This window comes from Manis javanica, chromosome 2 (assembly GCF_040802235.1).
Source record: "Manis javanica isolate MJ-LG chromosome 2, MJ_LKY, whole genome shotgun sequence".
Lineage (NCBI taxonomy): Eukaryota > Metazoa > Chordata > Mammalia > Pholidota > Manidae > Manis > Manis javanica.
Window position 1 is genome coordinate 139,608,739 of NC_133157.1, and position 24,751 is coordinate 139,633,489.

Here is a 24,751-nt window from a genome sequence, read left to right on the forward strand (position 1 = left end):
TTGACTTCACAGCTGAATTCTACCAAACATGTAAAGAAGAGCTGATACCCATCCTCCTTAATGTACTCCAAAAAGTAGAAAGGAGAATAATTCCAAACTCATCTATGAGCCAGCATCATTCTAATACCAAAACTAGACACGGACACTATATAGACCAATTTCATTGATGAATATAGATACAAAAATCCTCATTAAATTATTAGCAAGGCAAATTCAAAAACACATCAAAAGGATCATCCATCATGACGAAGTGGGATTTATTACAGGGATGCAAGAACGGCACAATATTCATAAAACCAATGTGATATACCCCATTAACAAAAGGAAGAATAAAAACCATATGATCATCTCAATAGTTGTTGAAAAAGGATTTGACAAAATTCAACATCCATTCATGATAAAACCTCTCAACAAAATGGTTATAGAGGGAACGTACCTCAACATAATAAAAGTCACATACGACAAACCCACAGCTAACATCATACTCAATGGCAAAAAGCTGAAAGCTTTCCCTCTAAGATCAGGAACAAGACATGGATGCCTGCTCTGACCACTTTTATTCACCCTCGACAATCAAACAAGCTAGAGATAAAAGGCATCCAAAATGGTAAGGAAGGAGTAAAACTGTCACTCTTTGCAGATGCCATGGTTCTACATATAGAAAAACCTAAAGACTCCACTGAAAACTATTAGAACTAATAAATGGATAAAGCAAAGTTGCAGGATAAAAAATTAATACACAGAAATCTGTTGCATTTGCATATACTAACAGTGAACTAGAAAGAGAAAGGAAAATCATTCTATTTACAATTGCATCAAAAAAGAATAAAACACCTCAGAATAAATCTAACCAAGGAGGTAAAAGGCCTGTATTCTTAAAACTACTAAGACACTGATGAGAGAAATTAAAGACACAAAAGTATGGAAATCTACTCCCCACTCATGGATAGGAAGAATTAATATTGTCAAAATGACAATCCTTCTCAAGGCAATTTACATAATCGATGCAATCCCTACAAAAATACCCATGACATTTTTCAATGAACTAGAGCAAATAATCCTAAAATTCTTATGGAACTACAAGAGATCCCAAATAGCCAAAGCAATCCTGAGAAAGAAGAACAAAGCTGGGGGTATCATGTTCTGCACCTTCAAGCTATACTACAAAGCTACAGTAATCAAAAACAGTATGGTACTGGTACCAGAACAGACCCATAGATCAATGGAACAGAACAGAGAGCCCAGATATAAATCCACACATATATGGTCAATTAAGACATGATAAAGGAGTCATGAATATACAATGGGGAAAAGACTGTCTCTTCAATAACCGGTGCTGGGAAAAATGGACAGCTACATGCAAGAGAATGAAAACTGATTACTCTTTAAACTCCATGCACAAAAGGAAACTCGAAATGGATGAGAGTCCCAAACATAAGCCATGAAAACATAAAACTGAGGAAAAACACAGGCAAAAATCTCTTGAACATAAGCATAAGCAATATTTTTCTGGACATGTCTCTTGAGGCAAGGGACATAAACTAAAAAAAAAAATAATGGCCACTATCCAAATGATAAGAAATAATAAGTGTTGGTGAGTATGTGGAATAAAGGGAACCCCTGTGCACTGTTGGTGGAAATGTAAATTGGTGGAGCCACTGTGGAAAGCAGTATGAAAGGTCCTCAAAAATCTTAAAATAAAAACACCATATGACCCAGTAACTCCACTTCTAGGAATTTACCAAAAGGAAAAAAAATCCCTGATTTGAGAAGATATATGCACCCCACCCCTATGTTTACTGCCACATTATTTTACAATAACCAAGATATGGACGAAACCAAAGTGCCAATGAATAGATGAATGAATAAAGAGCACATGTACTTATACACAATGGAATGCTGTTCACTCATAGAAAAGAAAGAACTCCTGCCATTTGTGACAACATGGATAGACCATTATGCTAAGTGAAATAAGCAAGGTAGAAAATTACAAATACCATATGATTTCACTTATTGGTAGAATCTAAAAACAAAGCAAAAACAAAATGAATATAAGAGCAGTAGACCCAAAAACACTGAGAAGTGACTGGTGGTTGCCATGGGGGAGGGGATGGAATGGGTGGGTAGGATGGGGGATAAAGGGGCACAAAAATTCTCAATCATAATGTAAGCTGGTCATAGGGATGATAGTACAGCATGGAGGATATAACCAATGATTCTGTAACATCTTCCTTTGTTGACAGACAGTAACCGTACTAGTTGTGGTGAGGATTTAATATGGGTCAACACATGAACCACTGTGTTGTATGCCTGAAACTAAGATTGTGTATCAACTATACTTCAATTAAAACAAAAAAAAAGAATCCACTAGGAAAAAAAATGCGGTTCTCTTCATTGTCTGTAGCCTTGATCTCTGATGCAAGTGGAATTTAAAAAAATAATGCCTCATTCATCCTAATCATAAGCATAGTTGATATTCCACAATCGTAGTTGAAATTTCTTGGCTACTAAATGTCAATAATTTAAACAGAACACTAGTTTTCATTCATTTGTGGAAGTAATCTTTGCAAATTACATACTCCTATGACCAGGAACAGATGTCTTAAGTTTCCTTTGATGACAATTATAAATGGCCAACATGAAATGCTTACTCTACAAGGTGTCATCAGTGAAATAGATATTGAAAGAATTAAGGAGAAACCAAGGATTTAAAGTTTCCACTTTACTGTTGTATGTTTTAAACAAGACAACTATGTGCTATTTACCAGGCATTCCAGGCAATGCCTGTCCTCTCAGTAATTAATCAAAGATGAAGTATCTTTCCCAAATGAGTGCCCTTTCAGGAAAGTTTAGCTGTTTCTGCCATTTACCTTTGGATAACAGCAGCCTTCAAAACACAAGGTCATATTTCTGCATCACTGAAACATGTGTCCCTATCAACTTCCTTTCTGGCTTCAAAGATATTCTATCAGATTATGGATCAGATATGAAGAGGTTTAAGTTTCTGTAAGTGCATCTGGGGGAGAACTTAATCCAAAACACAAGCTTACCATAATTACAAAATAGAACTAAAAATCCAATGTCTGAGGTTTTGAATTACAAAATATCTCAGGCAGACGCAGTATTTAAATTTTCTCCTTTTAAAAGTCAAAAAGAGGTCTCCTCCAAGACAGTGCTGATTAGAAAGGAGCACACAGGGATTTTCTGGGAAAAGGAAAAGTTTAGTATCTTCTTTTGGGTGGTGGTTACTCCATGAACTACCCACTCAAGAACTTGTGTATTTTACTGAATGTAAATGATTCTCAGTGTCTAAAAAACAAAATTTAACTGTGAAGGTAAAAACAGAATTATATCTTTTAATATTTTTCCAAAAAATGTTTGAAAGTCATCATCTGATCTGTTATTAAATTAATAGGGCAGGCCAGAGGTGACCAAATACTACCATTTTACCTATTGACTTTTATTTACAGAGAGTGCTCAGTACTCACAGCTCAAGAATGGAAACACTAAGACTGATCAGGTTTTACCGAACAGATGGAAGAGCCTAACTGAGAAACAGATAAAAGGGATAGGTATTAAAACATCCAATTAACTTAACAGGGTTAGGAAAAAAATTTTTCTACCACTACCAAAAGCATCATCACCATTTGAGTAGACACTTTAAAGCCTGACAACGCAATAGAAATTTTACCTATTTACCTCTAATAATCTTCATACTTATTATCACTTCATCAAGAAGGTTTGCAAGTTAAATGATTTGATTTGTCCAAGGTCAAAACTATGCAGTTTTACTTCAAGGCTTCTGCAACAACGTAAAACCTGTCCATCCATTACATAAAATATTTAGTACAAATAATACAATCTCAAGTAGTTAAAATGACACAAGAAACTGACAATACTTACCCTGCTCATGGAATCAAAGCACTTTCTGACCAATGATTCCACATCATTAGGTCTGTCTTGAACATTTATCCAGTCTAACAAAGATACGTTAAAAAAAGGTGGATCACCATCTTTAGTATCTACTGGAGCTTCACCCTGATGGATGGTGCTTTGACAAGATTCTTTCATTTCTTTTCCACTCTCAGCATCTGTGGTATCTGGGGCTGCATGTTCCACTGACTTGTGAAGTAAGGTTAATGAGGACTGGTTAGCTGTTCTGGGCAGATCAGGCGAGAGCACTGGATCAGTGGAAGTTTTCATCTCAGCCTGCTCTGGGCCTTCATGTTCAGGTGAAGAATCCAGTCTTCCCAAACATTCTCTGTAACTATGTCTGGTCAGGCACTCCAAAAGCGGGATCTTGGCCATTATGGAAACCGCAGTTCCTAAACTTAAAATACAAAATGTCTGTCAGTAAAATAATAGGATGGCTCTAGTGAGAGATTAACATTTTGACATAGATAACATTTTATCAGATATACAACCTTACCACTATCTTAGCTATATCATATGGCAATATTTAGAAAGGAAAATTTTCCTCAGTTGCCTAATGTCTGAAAACTTCCATTTTCATTAGATATGTTTTTACATTTTGCTTTACTTTATTGTAAAGTTGGTAGCAGGGCAAGGAGGCAAAGATTCTTGGGTTTATAAATGATTTCAAAAGTATTTTGAGCCTTTTCATTAAGAAAACAAGACAAGAAAAAGAAATGTGAGAGATCCTTAAAATATGTGAATAAGATTGACCAAAACTTTTAGATTTTAGAGACTATAAAAGTCATAAGTCTCATTAACATGAACTTCCTTTAAAATAAATATATGGCCTATTAGAAACAAAATTATAGTTACTAAAATTGACAAATTGCACAGGTAATTTAAGCAAACATCTTATCATCCATTTTAATGGCAAACATACTGAGTAAGTTTTAACTTGATGTCTTCTATGGATTGCAGATAATTTGAATAAATACTTTCAAACTTGAAAAGTAGTTTTTGGTATGAATTTGAACAGTCCTCTAGATTTGCCATGATTGCAGCCCAGCCTTGGTGTTGAAGATGTTCATCATGGACCAGACCTTCACAGAAAGAGCAAAGTTTCTTGGCAACTTCATACATTTCCTATTTTGAAAAAGAAGAAACAAACAGTGAAAGAACCTAACATTTGTGTGCACGTTTGCATATGTGAACTTACTAGTATGCATGGATATATTCTAAACACATTTTAAAGAAAGCATTGTCAAGGGAATGTTTTAATTTATCTTATCACTCCTGCTTGTTGCTGTATTAGTGAAGAGGAAGAGAAATTCCCAACTCATTGCTGCTGGGAGTATATGCTGGTAGAGCATCTACAAAGAGCAACTCAGCAAAGGCTTGCTCAATGTAGGGTAGCCACAAATCTTCAATTTGTAAAAAACAAAGTATCTATGAAGCACAATGCAATAGATTGAGGTATGCCTGTATTTCTAAACCAAGACTGTTCTTTTCTAGTTAATCAGAAAAGAAATCTAAAGGAATTTAATAAATGAATTTCATTTATAGATTTTTTTGCTTTTAAACATAACTTTGTTTTCCCAAAAACATTCCTGGATTCTTTAATGCTTATTAACTACATTCTAGAAAGATGTTTATTCTCTTTTTATGTTGTATCCTAAGTGAAAAACTGGGTTGTTTAACGCATGTATATAGTACTTTAATATTAACTGCTCTAAGAGATTTACTTTAAAAAGTAAATAATAACACTCAATAAAAATCTATTCTTTATTAACTTGTTTATTTTTACAAAAGGTAAGTACTGTTATTTGGTTTATTCAAAACATTTTTTCATGTCTGAAAGTAAAATGTGTCTCACTACTGATAGCTTAGAGCCAATATTACAGTAAAGCAGTAGCAAGTCAGAAAGGAAAACCAGATGGTAAGAGGCAATATAAGAGGAATGTATTGGGAAGACACTTGGTTTTTCTCAAGGACTGAAATATGGATATGGAGGAAAAAGTCACATTTTTTAGAATTATGTAAGCTCTCATCATTTATGTCTATTCTAACATATGTGGTTTACTGATAAAAGCAATGTTCAGAAGTCATTATCTACATGCCATCTTTTAGGAAAGAAATCGGACATGTTTAAAACAGCTTTTCTACTCTAAGATCTTGTAGTTATTTGCAAATGTAGAATGACTAATAATGAACCGGCCCAAAATTTAATACCAAGACATATTATTCAGAAAATATTTTTTCAAAACAAGTTTGTTATTTTTCATGATTTTTTTTGCATGCTTCCTCCATAATCTGGAACACTGGCTATTTAGATTTAAACACTTTTAGAAGCAATCAATTCATTACAACGTTTGCCAATGCCTAATAAGCTAATAATTCATGTAAATATTACCAAATATGTAAGTAACACATCACTGTGTTAAATACACCAATTTTTAATTTTAAAATGTATGAGGGGTAAATAAGTGTTATGTCTCAAAAAGTAATTATATTTGTATCTTACCACTGCAAGTTGTGTTCTTGAAGCAACAGTGTGAAAAACTGCAGGCATCATAAGAGACTCTTCAACTTTTATTTCCATGTCATTTTCTGCTGAAAAGGTAGTTTTAGGAATAGCAGGTGGACGATCACATAAGATCATTTCCTTGTTAAAAAGAAAAATTGGATTTGTGTCCTACAGAAGTAAATGCAAAGAAAAGGAAACATAAGTAAAATGTTGAAAACATTGAGTGTGTGCACTGCCCTCAACATAGGAAGCAGATGAGCCCCCCTTTTGACTGCTGAGCTCCAGATCCCCAATGCGGTGTGAAGCTGGCACATGTCTGAATGACAGGGCTCTTAGACACCTACCGTCCCAGCACTGTAGGTGCACACTCTCCTGTCTGCAGCCATGCATTCTCCTCCATTGACCACCAGCACCTGATGCTGAATAGCAATCTTGTATTTGCTATGAATGGCATGCTTAAGGTCTGCCACACTTTTTAGAAAAAGGCAAAAATCAGTTATTTCCATTTACCCAGTGACAAACTTTTTCATTATCAAAGTAGCACTATGTAAGATATCTGAAGAAAATAAATTTCACCCTAAAATTTCTCACCAAGAATACTACTAAAAAATACAAGCTTTCTGTTTCTGGAATTGGATTCTATAATTAATTGGCTGATACTTAGGTGAATATATCACCCATATATCACATCTAAAAGTGAGTCTACTAAATACAGACAATAGATGTATTTATTTCTGTGCTCTTTATATAACAGGCAGGATTATGTTCAAATTCACATTAGTTCCACAAAAATCCTTAGAACAAAGGGTGTTAAAATCCCCACATAATATTATACAAACTACACTGAGTCGAAACCATATGAAAATTGCTTCCTTTTCCTGCATTTCAGAACAATCAACCCTTAACAAGTAAAATTTTTATAAAATCTAGAACGTACATTAAAAAATTTTGCAATTCCATTTTATTTATTTTTTATTTGGTAACTGTTTTTTTAATTAAGGTATCATTGATATACAATCTAATGAAGGTTTCACAAGAAAAACAATGTGGCTACTCCATTCACCCTTATTATCGAGTCCCCCCCATGCCCCACTGCAGTCACTGTCCATCACTGAAGATGCCACAGACTACTTGTCTTCTCTGTGCTACACTGTCTTCCCCATGATCTCCCACACCATGTGTACTAATCATAATACCCCTCAATCCCCTTCTCCCTCTCTCCTAACCCGACTCCCTCACCCCTCCCCTTTGGTAACCACTAGTCCCTTCTTGGAGTCTGTAAGTCTGCTGCTATTTTCCTCCTTCAGTTTTGCTTCGTTGTTATACTCCATAAATGAGGGAAATCATCTGGTATTTGTCTTTATTCGCCTGCCTTATTTCACTGAGCATAATATCCTCTAGCTCCATCCACGTTGTTGCAAATGGTAGGATTTCCTTCTTTCTTATGGCTGAATAGTATTCCATCGTGTATATGTACCACTCTTCCTTATCCATTCATCTACTGACACTTAGGTTGCTTCCATTTCTTGGCTATTGTAAATGGTGCTGCTATAAACATAGGGGTGCATATGTCTTTTTGAATCTGAGAACTTGTATTCTTTGGGTAAATTCCTAGGAGTAGAATTCCCGGGTCAAATGGTATTTCTATTTTTATGTAATTCCATTTTTAAAACTAAGATTATTAATTCTACAAATTAATTGTAATATCAGTGTCAGATGTTTTTATTCTGTATTGCTGTCATCTTGATTATGGCCACTATAAAAATATAAGGTTTGGAAATATTTGCTCCTCTATTTCCTTCCTGTGTGGCCACAAAACATATCCTCCCCACACTGAGACCTCTCCCTATTTTTCACAAATATAAGAAGGAATTTGTTAGTCAAATATTTGAAACCTTGCAAAGCTGGAGAGTTACTAGCCATTAAGTCCCACTAACTGAGAAAACAAACACTACTGAGTTCACTCATATGAGGGGAAAAAAAGAAAATCACTAAAAAGCACAGGACTGATACATGTTGCCATAGCTAGAAATTCCCTTAGCAATGTCCTGTGAAATTTAAGAATAGTAATCAGCTATGAAAACTTACTTCTGATAGCTTCAGTTTGAAATCAGTACAGGTAAGGTTTTTTTTAAAATTGTGTATAATATATCCCCACAAACAGAACACACAATTTAATGTATTTAATTTTAGCATTTTGGAGAAAGATGACAATTGCATATGTAATATGCTAAGATAAAAGATTTAAGACTTGCCATATTGCTACTGTTATTTAGCAAAAGAATGGTTTTCTCAAAATCATTCTTAACTTTTTGCATACACAAAATGCAATACTGATGAGAATAAATGAAATGCAGCTCACGTCTGCACTGCAAGTTCAGTGTCAAATGTCAGGGTAGTCCCAGTGTTAACCAGAAATACATATAACTTCATGATGATTTCTCTGGGTTCTGTGAGTTTCTCTCACACTTGGATACAGTTACTAAAAGAAACAGACAAGTGGTCAATTTTACAAACACACTGCAAATACAAATACCCTCACATAAGACACAGCACAGTTGTACTAAATAAATAATTTAAAAACCAAAATAGGTTTTGATGGCTAAGATGGCTAACTGGGCAATTCAGTAAACTTGTTGCTCAAAAAAAAGTAATAAATGAGACTACTGAAGAGTATTATAGCTGTTCTGTCATGAAAAAATAATTTGCTTTAAGGAAGAAAGAGACCAGTGGTTAGAATAAAAGTTATGTGTACATTTCACAAAGTTCTCATGTATCCCTCTATATTAAGAAAAAAATAAATATAAAAACATAGTCAAATATCTTCCTAAGTCCAAAAGTTCTTCCCCCACTTCTTCCTTGTAACAATAAAAACTTGTCTTAAGATAAACTTAGTAATAGCAAATAGTAGCCACTACTTCCAAGTTAGGGGAAATACGTTACTCAGAATTTTTCTTACCTGCTGTCTCTTAAACTGAGTTCTACCACCTCATACTGAGTTAAATTTGCCCCATATAAGAAACTGTGGCCCTAATAGTTACATCATTCTGTGGAAAGTGCACAGATCTAGAAATCAGAGTCAAAAGAACTCTGCCATTAACTAGTTGCCCAAGTTAAAACCTCATGTATAAAATACAGCTTCTTTCTCTATAAAATAAAGGAACAGATTTCAAAATCTAGCATTTTTTTAACTGGAGGCAAAAAACCCTAAAGACTAATGAAAGTGATGAAAGACAACAACAAAAATGAGATCTCTTTTCACAGGAATTTTAGAGTAAAATTATCAGTTAAGAAGGAAAGTGCAAATGTTTAAAATTAGTATTTTTTAAATTATTTAAATACATTAGATCAAAAACTGTTATAAAGGTAGGAACTGCAACTTACCGTGCGGCACTGTGAAAAGGACTATCACTTTTCTTCAGAAGCCGATTAAAACTGGCTTATATTTGCTTTGCTTATATTGGCAACTGAATGGCATTACTGGTTAAATTCAGTGAACTGGAAGAGAAATATTTCTGAATTATTATGGAGAGGAGTAATTCAGTATGTGACAAAACATGTGGTTATACTACTCTCTTCAAGATTACCTTCTGAAGGAGTAATCTCCTGTTTTTGTGCCTCCACATTCACTTCCACCCACACCACTCCATTGGAAGGCATCCAAAGAACTCCCCAAACCACCAAACCCTACAGCCATTTCTCAGTCCTTAAAATTAAATGGTGAAAAAAGAGCCCAGGCTGTGGAGTCAGACTGTCCGGGTTTGACTCTGGCCCCCACTAGCTGCACATGATCTTAGCTTTGCTCCTTTATGGTTTTTGTTTCTTCTCTCATACAACAGGAATAAAAATGGCACCTGTAGCAGACAGCCTCTAAGGCAGCCCTGCCACCTCAAGGTATCCATACTCTGGTGCAGTTCTGATACCATTCCCCTCCCTCCTTATTCTTCATCCATCAGCCTCCACACTGCCTTCAAGGAGACCATTCCAGATGCCAGGATGAGCAGGTTTTTCTGCTGCGTAAAACCAACAGTGACTATGATTTTTACAGCAGCAGCTACCATTTATCAGTGTTTACTATATTCTCGGCAGCTATTCTAAATGCTTTCTTAAGTGGAATGCTTTCACTTGATCCTCACAAAAACCCTTTGAGGTATACAATAATATCCTCATTTTATAGATAAGGAAACTAAGAATTAAGGACTTAAGTAATGTCATAGGTTAATTAGTGAGGATTCAAACCCAGGCAGTCCAGTTCCACCTTCTGTTTCCTTTGGCTCCTACAGTAACATCCAGTAAGACAGCAAACATATGGCTTCTTCCCCTCCACCACAACCTCCCACCCTCATACCCCCTACCACTTCCAACTTTTCACTCCCAAACACCACACTGCTTAAACTCCCTGAACAAAACGTGCCATTTAAAGTCAGCCTTCACAGCAGATTTAGTGACTCCAAGAATGAACTACTGGTTACCAAAGGGGAGGGGTGTGGAGGGAGGGCTGTGGGAGGCTGGGTGGGGAGAGAGGGAGAAGGGGACTGAGGGGTATTATGTTTAGTACACATGGTGTGGGGGATCACAGGGAGGACAGTGTATCACAGAGAAGGGACACAGTGGATCTCTGGCAACTTCCTGCACTGATGGACAGTGACTGCATTGGGGTATGGGTGGGGACTTGATAATATGGGTAAATGTAGTAACCACATTGTTTTTTCATGTGAAACCTTCATAAGAGTGTATATCAATCATACCTTAATAAAAAATTAAAATACATACATACATAGATACATAAAGTCAGCCTTCATCAGGGCTTGTACTCCCTTAGAATCCTTCTTCCCCTACCAGCTATCATCACTCCTTTCGCCAGCTTGACTCTTCCCCTACATGTTTTCTTCCACAGCTTTAATCATGCAATCAAATCATTAGCTATGCTATGTACTCTATGTGTGCTTCTATGCTTGCATATATTGTGATGTTTCTTCTCATATTTCCCACCTTTATTTAATATAAGCTTCTTTAAAGCAAGGACCATGCATTTCTGGGAACCAGCTCTAAGACAGTTTCTAAATAAAATCAGTGAATAATCCTATACCAGTAAGATTCTTCTATATCACTGTGAAGACTGCTAAGAAGTCACATGCTTGAGATCACCCCAGGATTCTTTCAGGTTTTTCTCCAGAACTGTTATCTCCATGACAATAAGTAAGGCTCCATTCCATCCATCATAAGCACACTCCCTCACCCCCACCATTCATGGGTGATGCTGAGGGACTACAAATGCAGTTCCAAAGCCTCAGTCCAAGTAAACAGATACCTAGTTAACATATACTAAGGTATGTATTCCTGTTATGCTACAGATTACTACTGAATCTTCTAGTGAATGAGGCAAAATAACTAGGAAGCTAACAGAATAAAATGACAAACAGCCGATCATCAGTCTCCAAAGTAACAAAGCTAGGGTCCCTGGGTGAGTAAAAATAAGCAAGGTCCCTGCCACCTCCTATAGGGCTTGTAGTGTGAGAGAGAAAAACATTAAAAGTCACTAAAAAGTTTGAGTATTCCCTAACAGAGCATTACTAGTATATCCTGACTTTATAATGACCATGTTTCCAAATTACAAATGCTTCATAAACATCAATATTGATGGCCAAAAAGCATTTCAATTTGCAAACTCACCAGTTTATTTCCTTACTAACTCCCTTATAAAATTCTTAAATTTTATGTAATAAAAATTTTATTCTTTAACCTCACAAATGTACCGTCTGTGTAATTTCTTGTTATGCTTATGATTACTTCCATAAAGTAGATTCCTAGAAGTAAAACTGGTGGGTCAAAGCACTCAAATATTTAAAGGCTTATTAGGGTTGTTTCTTTCACCAACTTATCCACCTCAGGCAATGCGCCAGGTGAACAATGTCACTATGTTCTTGCCAATATCATTTTTAAATGCTTGCTAATATTGTTACCTTATATTTAAGCATTGTCTTTGATTATTAGTGAGTTTGAACTTTATTTAGTCACATATTGCCAACTATGCACGACACACCATGTTAGCCACGAACTGTAACAGTGAATATGATTAACACACTCCTAGGACGACTGATCCTCAATTAGCAGAAAAATTGAAAGCCCTCTTATATGGTTAATTTAAAGATTAAGAAAGACAAAACAGAGAAAAGCACCTAACGCACTTTATAAATACACCCAAGACATTTAAAACACGTACTTAGTAAGAATACCCACAAACACAGATCTTGTAAAGTAAGTACCAGGTACTAAAGATATAAAAATGACCTTTAAAAAAAGGTAGTTATCTGTGGGCAGAATTATCATAAGCAGGATACTAAGAAGTGTGTAGAAAATGACAGAGAAAAATGAAAGGCATACGGACTGAGAAGAGAAGAGCAGCCAGAGGGGGCAGCTCTAGGAAAGACAGGCAGTCCTCTCTAAGAGATGCTGGAAGAGAGGAAACTAGGGAAGCAGGCAATTACATGTCTGTGTCCAATAAAGGTTTAATCAATGAAGGAGCAAATGAATTAATAAGTGCCACTAACTGTCAAATCCAAATGTATAGACTTTAGCTTACAGGTCAAAAGGAGTCAACCTGTTTGTTTTCTTAAGGATAACATAGCTAAAAACTATGGTGACTACAATGGAAGGAATATTATTCATCCAAACCCAACAAACACCTATTGAGCTTAAGCGCCAGGACTGGGTATTCTGTGAGGAAGACAGACGTGATCTTTGCCTGATGCAGTTCAGTCTTCCAGGAGAAAAGGTCATTAAACAAAAAGAAAGCAAACGTGGTATAAAGTAGCATAAATACATTTAATAAGAGTGGTAGGCAAAGGGGGCTGATTCAGGTGGGTGATCAGGGCAGGTCTCCACGTGGGGTACGTTTCCGTGATGTCAAGGGTGAAGCAAGGCCTGTCCTGTCACAATGGGGTGACAAGGGCAAGACTACAGCACTTCTTTGAGATGAAACAAAAACTTTATAGTAATGATCAGCTGCATTATTCTAAATTTTTTGTCTTTTCTTTCCTTTTAAATATCGTGTACCTCTTTTGTTTTAATATAATTTCAAGAGTGCAAAGGACTCCCTTATGCCCTTGGCCCAGTCTCACAAACGGTGCGCTGTGCTCCATCTGCTTTTACCATGTGGGCCAGTTCATATTCCATGCATGCTCCTCTTTCTCCATTTACATGCAAATACACACACACACCTGATATATTTTTTCTGAACTATTTGAAAATAACTTGCAGATACAATGTCTCTTTATCCATAAAATACTTCAGAATGTGAATTTTTTTAACAGCAAGGATTTCCTCACACATACTAAAATACATTTATCAAATCATGAATTTCAACACTGATGCAATATTATTTAATTCACAGTCCATATTCAAACTACTGTTCCAATAATACCCTAAAGTGCTCTCCACCCCCCCCCCCCCACACTTTCAGGATCCAATTCAGTATCATATACTGCATTTAGTTGTAAAATCTATTTAATCTCCTTCAATCTGGGACAGTTCATCAACCTTTCTTTTTCTTTTAGTGATCTAGGGGTAACAGTGCTCTCAATCCATCAGAGGCTTTAGAAATAATTTAAGAGTCAAGATGACCTCAGTGCCATTCCCGTTCCATAACAACTTACAGAAATCGAGGGAAACTCTTGACAACTGGCAGCAGCTACTAAGCGCATTTAAACAAACAGCAATCTCTTCATCTGGTGTTCACCCTCCCTAAGAAACCACAGTCGTTAACAATGCTTACCAAAAAAGCTGAGTGAACAAAACTTATTTGGGAATTTCTCATTCCATGAACAACAGAAATTATTTCAAAGACAGCTGTGAATGCAGTGACTCTGGAACCTCGGGTAAAGTCTGACTCTACTATAAAGGCACACTTGATACTACTATTTGTCATTTAGTTCATTTCTAACAGCTCCTAAGTGATGTTAGTGACAGTATCATTTTGAGAAGCAATTCCTGCCACACCCCAATAAGGTCTCCCATGTTTTCATCCATTATATATTGTTTATAGCCATCAGGCTGGCAGCTTTAACCAGAATCCCCCCTCCTGGATCTTCGTTCTTTACATCTTCATTTACTGTCAGCTACCCCAAAGGGCCTCTCCTGGAATAACATAAGAGAAAAATCTTAAACTCGTAAGATAAGTCATTTTTGCTCCCATGGATCTACCAGTCCTGGTGATCTGTGATTAAATGTCAGGCTTGTGGCTTCTGTGGCTACAAAATGCTCTTATTTCATATGTTGTATGAATACAGCACATAAAATGATCATTGCTAACACTTACTAAGTGATTCAGTCCATGCTAACCATTCTGCTCAGTACTTTTATATGCATGACTTCACTTACTTTCTTCACAACATATAAGATACCCATATAATTAGGGCTTCCTTTGTAGATGAAGAAAAAGATTCAGGTTATCCTGCTTGCTTAAAGGCAGAAACTTGGTAAATAAAAGATCCAGGGACTTGAACCCAAGGTGACATACAACATTTATGTAGTAAAAATATCACCTAGAATCTAGTATATCTTAGGCTTTTCAAGTAAAAGCAATTCCAAAATATGCTTGACACTTCTCTATGTTTTCTTCTTTAAAGACATGGATATTGTTGGCTAAACAACAGCTACTATTGACTGGAAACATGAACTATAAAGATTATAGCAACTACATGATATCCTCACAATTCCTACTTGTGAGAAAGGCTAATATTATCCCCACCAATCAAATAACGAAACCATGGCTCTCAAAAGTTCAGCTACTCCCCAAAGTCACAGAGCAAGAAAGTGGTAAAACCAGAATTAAAATCTATGGCTGGATCAAGGAAGGTAGAACATGAATATACTACCGAAACACATGGATCACATACATTCTGTAACTTGCCATTCTATAATTCCTTTAGGAAGTCCAATACTACTTTCTCACCCCACCAATTTTACCAGTTTCTGCAACCATTTTTAAGTCTTAATTTTTCTAAAAAGAGTAAGATGCAGAAGAACCTCCAAGATCAAGTAAGAGGGGCTGGGATAACAGAACACTTCAAAATGTGACACAGGAAGGTTTTCAGAAGAAAGGAAAGTCACCATCCAAGACCTGGCATGCACCTACTGGGAGAATAAGATTTCCTTGGATCCATGGATATGAATGATTCCTGGCATGTAGCAAAAGCCAAAAATTCTTCTATTCCTGAGTCATCTTTGCACTGTGGGATTTTGAGGACTTCAGAGCTGAAGATATGTATAGAGGAGAACTTGCCTGCAGCAGCAGAAGAGTGTGCAGTGCCACCAGGGACCTCCCCTGCTCTGCAGTCCATGGACTGAGCATGTGCTGTTCTAAGGGACAGCTGTTGAGGTCGCAGATGCCACTCCACTCCCAGTTGCTGCTTTTTCCTACCCAGGGCACACAGTGAGTGACAGCTATACATGTCAGCGACTCTGCTGCTACTGTGGGCAGCAAGGTGTAGAATCTCAGACCTGCAGTGAGAGACCCAGCAGGTCACCAGTTCTCCTGCTGGGCCTTCAGGAAGAAGAGAAGGGTAACTGAGGATCTGAGCATCTCTGCTCAGACAGTAAAACTTATTGTGTTGGCCTCTACCCCAGCCTGCTAGGCTCATACCCCATAAGAGGTCCCTTGTGGCTCTAAAAAAAAGCTCAAACTGATGGCAAAGGAACACACAGCATGCCCACCACCCTGTAAGGCCCAATCTGGACAAATGGGACAGAGGAGGGGAGGAATTTTTTCTCTAATTAGATAAGCACCTACACAATAGCCTTAATCTTGAGTCTTGACCAGCCAAGGCTAAATACTTAACGATCTGGTCTTTTACAGAGAATGGCTGCCAACTTCTGCTCTAAAGCTTGAGCAACTACAGCCAATTCAGTGAGAGCTGTGCATACCTTGGTTACCACTGGCACCTAAGTCAAAGACTGGAGCTCCACATGAGCACATGCTGTCTCAACAACAGCAACAACAAAGGGAAATGACTAGAGCAGCAGCAGCCAGGAAACCTTCCAGGAGACAGGCCCAATTTCCCAGCTTGCTTTCTACAAGACTCTGGATAGATCACAGAAGTTACTTTTTTCTGACTCATGGGGGAATAGGGAAAGAGGAGACAACCAAAAATGGATGAATCTTCCCATTACCCACCCTTTCATTTAATTTGAGTATCAAGAGGTAATTTAACTTTCTCCTCAAAACTGGTAAGTGGGACAGTGTTTTAAGTAATTAAGGATTAATCATCTTTTAAAAAGTTTATATGAATTAGAAGAAAAGCACAGAGATCCACAAAAAATAGGCGAAGTGCATTGAGGAAGTAATGCAAAAAGCTAACAAATTGGAAACTATGTGAAACCTCTTCAGTAATAAAAGAAATAAAAACCTAAGAAGGGCACTACTCCACCTATCAAACAGGCAAGATTTTCAACCTAAGAGATAAAATAAAACAGTCAAAAAAACTACTTTAGAGATGGATGCCCAAGAAATTCTTCTCTTTTCATAAAATACATATTCCACAGACCCACTGGAAAAAAAGACAGCAACCACTCTAGAGCACTAAATACCCACAGTGTCCGTGTAGTGAGGAGGGGGCCTTACTCAAAGAAGGTCTAGCCCTACCTGTGGGCTACCAGAAGGGGAACTTCAGGCCCCTGGAATGTCCCACCTGACAGGAGTATCTTTGCTTGTCTAGGGGCTTTAGGACATACTTTATCAGTTCCGACCTCCAGGAAATGGAGACTAAAAAGACATTAGTGCGGCCTCCAGGGAGACCTGGAAACCAAAGGTCAGCTACATAGGCAGTAGGTGATAGAGCCCCAATAAAAACTCTGGACGCCAAAGACTCAGGTGAGATCCCCTAGTTAGCAGTTCTGTGTAGTCACCCTTCCTGGCCAAGGGGAGGTAATGCAGTCCCTGACCCCATGAGAGAGGGTGAGTGAACAGAAGCTCTGCATTTGCAGCTTTTCCTGACTGTTCTGCGTGTGTCTTCTTCTGCCTGACTTTAATTCTGAGTTGAATCCTTTCACTATAATAAGATTACAGTCATAAGTGTAACACTTGTCAGAGTTCTGTGAGCTGTTCCAGGAAATTCTGGACTCCTGAATTTTCATCAGCTGGCTGCAAGTAAGGGTGACTTTTTTTTTTGACCCTGGGCACTATTGAACTGGTGGCTGCCATTCAATTCTAACCCTAGAGATAATGAGAAGCACTTCATACCTGTATTGTGCTTTCTAAAAGGAACCTTTGGAGAAGTGGCTGATTCCAAAGGTCTCAAGTACCAATCACCTTAGTCTGGACCATCTATCAAAGACTGATAAGACTACATCAAAGGGCAAAGAAATCAACTTGAAGGGAATCCCACTGACTAAAATGGGATAGTTTGAGCATCAAAAGAATGATTACATATTATTGATAAGTTTTCACAGATGCGTAGGGTACCTAACTGGTTTTCTTGGTTTCACTGGATATGGCCAGTATTTGTAGGTCTGCTTTTGTTATGTATCTGTATTCCTATTCTGTTAGTGTGTGTACGCAATTTAATTAGTAGTTTGTTAAAACCTATACATGTTTATGTTACTCTACAAGAAGTTATGTCAAAGAAATAATCAATCTTCCCATGTTTTCTTCCGTCTGCTACTTCTATAGCTTTTCTTCTTCCTTCCTAATTACAGCCCTTTAGTAGAATTCATAACTCATATAGAAAATTACTAAGTATCATAATTCTTCCAAGTGGTAAAGATACCTCAAGACAAATGCTGGGCATAGAAGCCACAGGGCATAAATCTGCAAAGAAGTAAAAAGCTAACCTTTTCAAAGAATATTGCTTTTCTCTCACTTACCAACTTTACATTTCCCTGTATGGCCCAGGAAAACTGCTGGTTAGCCAGAGTCGGGTAAGATTCCTCAAGGGAGGAACAACCTAAGACAGGGACAGTCGCAGGGGGGCCATCGGGTGAGAAATTGGGGATCAACAGGGTGAGGCTTAGAACCTTACCCCCTACTGTTTTGAGAGAAATCTTCTGCATCCGTGGATGTTTTGTTGCCCTTGTCTAGCTTGGATTAATACTTAGTCTATAGGCACAGACCTGATCATCTACACTTGCCCTCTTACAGCACTAAATTATGCTTTCTGTCTTTATCTTGCATATACCTACCACTTCAGCATTTTATTAAAAAAAAAAAAAGGGAGAAATGTGGGATTCACATATAAATCAAGTATAAAAATCAAATGAATAATCATATCTGACTTGATGATGCGTGATCAAAACCGAAAGTTTCTGTGATATGACTGCCCTTGCACTGTTCACCATGTAAGAACTTATTCACCATGTAAGAACTTGTTCGTTATGCTTCAGAAGATTGGAGACTGTTGAGAGTTAGGCTTGGGGTTGATTAATGATTGTGCATTGAGTCCCCTATACATTATTTTATTGTTAACAACCATTTGATCAATAAATATGAGAGATGCCCTCGCAAAAAAAAAAAAAAGAATGATTACAAATAATTAGTATGAAGCCCATGAAAATTCATTTGTTCAAAATGATAGCCAAGGAAGGGGAAAGAAACCCTCAGTGAACTAGGACAGCAATGTACCATAAAACTGAAAAAGTTAAGAATTAAGCATTTAGTTATCTCTTTCCTACATGAGCTGTATTTCAGGATAACCAATATTTGATGAAGGAAAACATTTTTTCACAGAAAACTTTTTATGGAAAACTCCAGCTAATACTACAGACATAATATAGAAGATAACCATTTCGCAATAAGATAATGGATCTAGACATCAGTAGATGTTAAAATAATTATTAGAAATTTAACAGGTAAATTAGGCTGTCAAACATGAACACTTTGCTACAGACACGTCTGTGCTTCAACTAAAAGCACACAGTACATCTATAAAGCATTCTTGTACTGCCCACCACCCGAACTGAAGCTTAACCTAATTTTAAGAAAGCTACTTTAGGTAACACGGGTATAGAGAAAAAACAAACAGAAGAAAATAATTAGCTAAATTCGTAAATGAGCATTCTTACAGAATAGTAACTCAAGGGAGGAAGAATTCTATCTATTAAAGGAGATGGAAGAAACAATAACCAAATGTAATGTGTGGACCTGTTCGGACACTGAATCAAACAAACTGCTGTAAATAGTCTTCTTTAAAATAAATACGGAAATCTAAATATGGATTAGGTATTATACTGAAATATTACTATTCCTTTTTGGGATATGATAATGGCATCCTCCAGTTATAAAATAATGAATTCTAAAAAATTAATGTGTAAAATATATTTGAGAAGTTTTAAAAGTCTAGCAAACAAACAAAAGAGGGGAGAGAGAGAAAGTTAGCTAGACAGGGGAATAGGTAAGATCAACAAAACACTGGTAACTCCTACAGTACATGGATGGATAGATTAAATTCACTGTAACGGTCTACTTTTGTATATGTTTGCAAATTTCCATAGTACAATTACAATAATCACATTTTAATATTCAATATTCATACATTATAGGTGGGAATTGGCTATTATCTTCCTGGAAAGCAACAGACACATGTACATGGGGAAGGCAAGCAAGTTTCATAAACACATATTTCTCTTAAGTCAGTAATTCTACCATAAAAAATCATATTAAGAAAATGATTTGCAAGAGTTGAAATATATATGATACTTCACTACTTATGAATATTGTTAATATTTAGCTACTCATTGGCCTATTCATATGGTAAGACAGCACATGGAATTTTTAAAAAGACATACAATATTAAATAAAAACACCACATACAATATTGTTGCAATCATGTAAAAGGATTGTAGAGGGAAAAAGATTAAAGGAAGAAGTATACTATACCAAAATGGTAAAAATTTAGTAACTCTAAGTACTGGGTTTAGTAATACTCTAGTTAAATGTTTAGCTGCTACCAGAATACACCACCTTCCAGGTTATAATCTGACGTAAAGGAAAACTAGTTGACTTTTACAAGGAAGAGCCTAACAGACTTGGTTTAAATTCCTATTCTTCCATTTACAAGCCAGGTAACTTGAGCAAAGTAAATTACACTCTCTCAGATTTAATTTTCTCATCTTAAAAGTAGAGATATATTCCTTGTAGAGATACTTTGGGTAAACTTTTCTTCAACATTTACAAGACCAAAGCAGTGAGAAAAGTGGAGGGAGGAGAACAATGTAACTGAAACAAGATTGGCTATAAGATAATAAACTTTTGAAACTGATGGTTGCATGGGACTCATTATTCTACTGCCTATTTTTTGTTTTTAATTTCCATAATAAGTAAATATAAAAATAAAAAAACAAAACTTATGGAACAGTTCCAAAGGCTCCCCATCCCTCTAACAGGAAAAATAATATAGCTAAAGGCTTTGATCAATAACCTGATTTTTTACTCTGGATTTTTTTTTTTTTTGACCAGTGCTAAGTTCTATTACAGAAAAGCAACTCCATCCTATAAAAGGCTAAAGAACCATTTTCACTCTGAATCCTTACTGCTGGCAACGTCTATACAAGGGCTGCATGAGTGCTAGAAATTACATGCCATATCATCTACGATGCATGCTGCAGAAAGTTTAATTTTCCCCAATACCTACTGGTCATCTTTTCTTATGTTGACAGAAGTTATTGAAACACTTTCTGAAAACTGTATTTCATTGTGGTAAGACAGCCAAGAAATTTTTCTTTTCCACGATTTTTCAAAGAAAACTGTCAATATGTTGTTATGTAAGTCTGGACCCAGCATATATCAGCTCTCAGCGTGTCATATTTGCAGCCAATCCATGAACATGAGCAGAATATACAAATAATGTTTAAAACACCAAGGCTTTGTGAACATTACCACTTCCTGTAAGCAAGCATGTATACACAGAAACATACAAATTAAACTTCCATTTTGCACCAACACTAATCAATACACAGTATAAAAGGATATTCAAAGCTTTCTTACTCTTAAACTATTTGCTCAGCCTTAGTTTTTCAGCAAAAATCCCCACAGAACTGAAAAATGAAATATGCCTTAGAGTTAAGAGCTCCTAGGGTCTGTCATTGCAATCAGAGGAATCCATCTGTGATGACACCCAGCATGCCTGGGTACTCAAGATTCTCTAAGAATGCTTTATGTATAAGTCTCTCAAGCCATCTATTCAGTATCTAGGGAAATAGCAAAACTGAAACTATCTTGAAGGGCTACACAATTTTACTGGGGTAACAAAACGCAAAGAACAATTCAGAGAGCCAAGTGGGAAATAAACAGTACATGTCCAGGAGTTCTGTCATTCTCTTCCATGAGCTCCAAGAGTTATCACAGATCTCCACTTTTCCCTTACCTACATCTCCTCATACCTTAGCTCCTTCAAGAGTATAGAGTCTTTTTAAAAACCCAATTTCTACCTTGAGCTTTGGATTACTAGTTTTTAGGTGGGCATCTTGTAGCTTCACAGCGGCATTACTTTCGTGTAGGAAATACTTTATTTCTACATCTAATTTTTTTTCGTATCACAGACTGGACACAAGTAAGGGAATGGAAATACGAATTTTTGTGTAAGCAGAGTAAAAGCTTTGGTCAGATTCTGCCTGAAAAGCATGGCTTATAAAATTAACTAAATGTACTAAATGGCCAATGAACAAAATATAATTACTCATGATAACATTTTAAGTTCTATTAAGAGAAATGTCTTAATATTTTAATAAAGACTAATTTTGTATAATCAGTTATAAAATGTTAGTGAAGTGCATCTTCTCCATTCAATCTATGAGCCGCATGACTTTATCAAGTAGAAAAAAGTAGAGTTTAAAACTCTCATCAGTACACAGCTGTCTAAATTTCTGTTTCTTAATCCGTAAAATGGGGATGTTAATAACACCTGCCCTGTATGCCTGTTGTGAAAAAAGAAGTAAAATCCATGCCAAAGTTGTTATTTAAACAATATCAACCTCACAGTAAATGCTCCAAAATGTTACCTACGGACAGGAAGTACCAAACAAAACAAACAGTATTCAAGGGCATCTACTGAGTGAATAGGCTCTTACAAGCAAAAGTACTTTTAGGACACTGCAAGCAGTTACATAAATGACAAAGCAGAGTACAAATGGTAACTGAGACAAATTATATCCAAGCAGCTAATTTTTGACAGTATATTAGCCAACATATTCTACAGCTCTTTATTTAAAAAATAAAAACTAAAAGCCAATAATCATCACCCCTACCTTAATCTTTTCTTCCTCTCCACACTATTTCTCCTACTGACTTCTGGTTTCACTGTGGTAATCAACTTGGTTTAACATGTGTGTCATATGTGATAAAGTACTCCCTAGCCCCAGATCTAAGTCACCAAGTCTGTGAATCCCTCTCTTCCACCACTTTATTCCCATAAGCTATCTAATTAGTGTTTACTACTACATATCTGAGCACTGACAATAACCTTACTGAGCAACATCTACATGCAGATTTCAACTCAAATGCAACTTACAGGACATCACCAACTAAATAATCGTAGGTCTTATTTCAATGTCAATGTACTTCTCCCAAAACTAAATATGTTTCATAACATCTACTTAGCTGTCTATATTCCTTGGACTAATACTCTAGTATTGCCCTTCAAGTCTCACTACAGGAAGCTCCATGCCATTGAAAGGGGCCTCCTGACTAGAGAGGAATAAGCCTTGGTTGCTCAGGCCTTCAGTCATGTCATTTCATTGCCTCCATTTTGTGGTCTCTTCTCAAACATCCTGTCAGAGTCTTCACCAATCTACTGCCTGCCAAGACTCTTCGTTGAGCATTTATGGCCCACACATCAAATTTCAACTAATTACATAACAGTGTTTATATCCAGAACATAAACAAATGTCCTGCTATACTTCTGTCCCACGTGATGAATGCCTTACATTCCCCAAACTGACTGTGAGTGACCAGAGTACTTAGCCATGCCTACACCTCTCTCTGTACCACAGTACCTAATATACACTACCTGGGCCCTGGACAGCCAATGAGGCCAAGGCCGTGGAGAAGAGAACAAGCACCAACACTGAAAATCAGAAGAAAGGCTCAAAAAAAAAACCCCCACAGGAACTGTATTTATTTATAAGAATGTATAGTTTATTTGCATATCTCTATATGCTTGCTACAAAAATGAGATGATCCAATAGACCTAAATTCACTTCTTTGTATGTAATCATTAAAAAATTAAGCAAAAGGGGACATTAGTAACCAAGCACAGATTTGGTCAGTTTGAACAGAAGAAGTAAGAGATCTGTGTTTTTAGTCTAGCTTCACATCGTTACCTCTGTGGCCTTGACAGAACAGTACCTAATTTACTAAATCTCAGTTTCCTCATCTGAAAATTGAAAGGGGTGCACTGGCTGATTCCTCCATGCTTCTGTAAAATGCCATATAGTCAGATTATATATAATAACCAGTTCTAATTTATTTCATGTGCTACTAACCAAAATTAAAAAAAATAAAACTTACATGCTTATGAGCCTTCAAAGAGCTTAATCGCAAAAATGAGCATGACAATATAATGCAATATATATTTCAGAGAGGTACGCACAAGTTATACTGAGAAGAAATGGGCAAGAATTCCAATAAAAGAGGTGTCATATCAAAAACCATCAAAAAGGATATGTAAAATTGAGTACCAGCTAGAAACTTAAGATTTACCCTTCTTGATCACATTTACTGAGACTTAAAAGGGGAAACTTAAGAGGAAAAGCTTAGTATATCACTAATTTAAGTAGTCAGTCATTACAAACAGCTAATCCTTTTGCCAACTTATAATGTTGGGGTTGCTCATTATGTAATTTTCCTTTAGTTTATATAAAATCTATTAAACTTCTTAAGTGGGTTGAGTGTAAATGATCTAGAACTGAAGTTATCACACAGAGTCGTAAATTACCACGACAGATGTTTACCACTGCTTGTAGGAGTTAGAAATATACATGACATTAACTTTAATGTCATATAAAAGTTTAATTGATAAATCAAATTTAACTAAGTTTATGATGCTAGTACATAAGACAGTATTTCTTTTTACTAAATAGTCAAAATTTTCTAAAATTGGCATAATACTCCTTATATATAAACTTTTCTTAATTCCTACACAATGAAATCATACTGTTACACATGTCAACATAAACCAATTCCAAATTAAAAGCAACAGGTTAGTACCTCAACAATTGACACAGGATTTTCGTAAAGGCATTATGTGGCCCCTTGCCTAAACAATGTCTTTAGTTTCTGTCCACTGAGACAGTAACTATTAAGTGCCTACTATATATACATAT

General features: G+C 36.4%; 1 protein-coding gene across 3 annotated transcripts in view; it reads right to left on the reverse strand.

The window, feature by feature from the left end:
* RB1CC1 (RB1 inducible coiled-coil 1) overlaps positions 1 to 24,751 on the reverse strand; it is a 93,343-nt gene that overhangs the window by 61,087 nt on the left and 7,505 nt on the right. For all 3 annotated transcript variants that reach the window (XM_036990788.2, XM_036990786.2, XM_073229504.1), the window contains exons 2-7: positions 9,824 to 9,937; positions 8,802 to 8,921; positions 6,784 to 6,910; positions 6,437 to 6,607; positions 4,856 to 5,058; positions 3,904 to 4,330 (exon numbers count right to left, since the gene is read on the reverse strand). In XM_036990788.2, coding sequence (XP_036846683.2) covers positions 3,904 to 4,330; positions 4,856 to 5,058; positions 6,437 to 6,607; positions 6,784 to 6,910; positions 8,802 to 8,872 — 999 coding nt within the window. In that variant the 5' untranslated portion in view covers positions 8,873 to 8,921; positions 9,824 to 9,937. The remainder of the gene's footprint in view (positions 1 to 3,903; positions 4,331 to 4,855; positions 5,059 to 6,436; positions 6,608 to 6,783; positions 6,911 to 8,801; positions 8,922 to 9,823; positions 9,938 to 24,751) is intronic.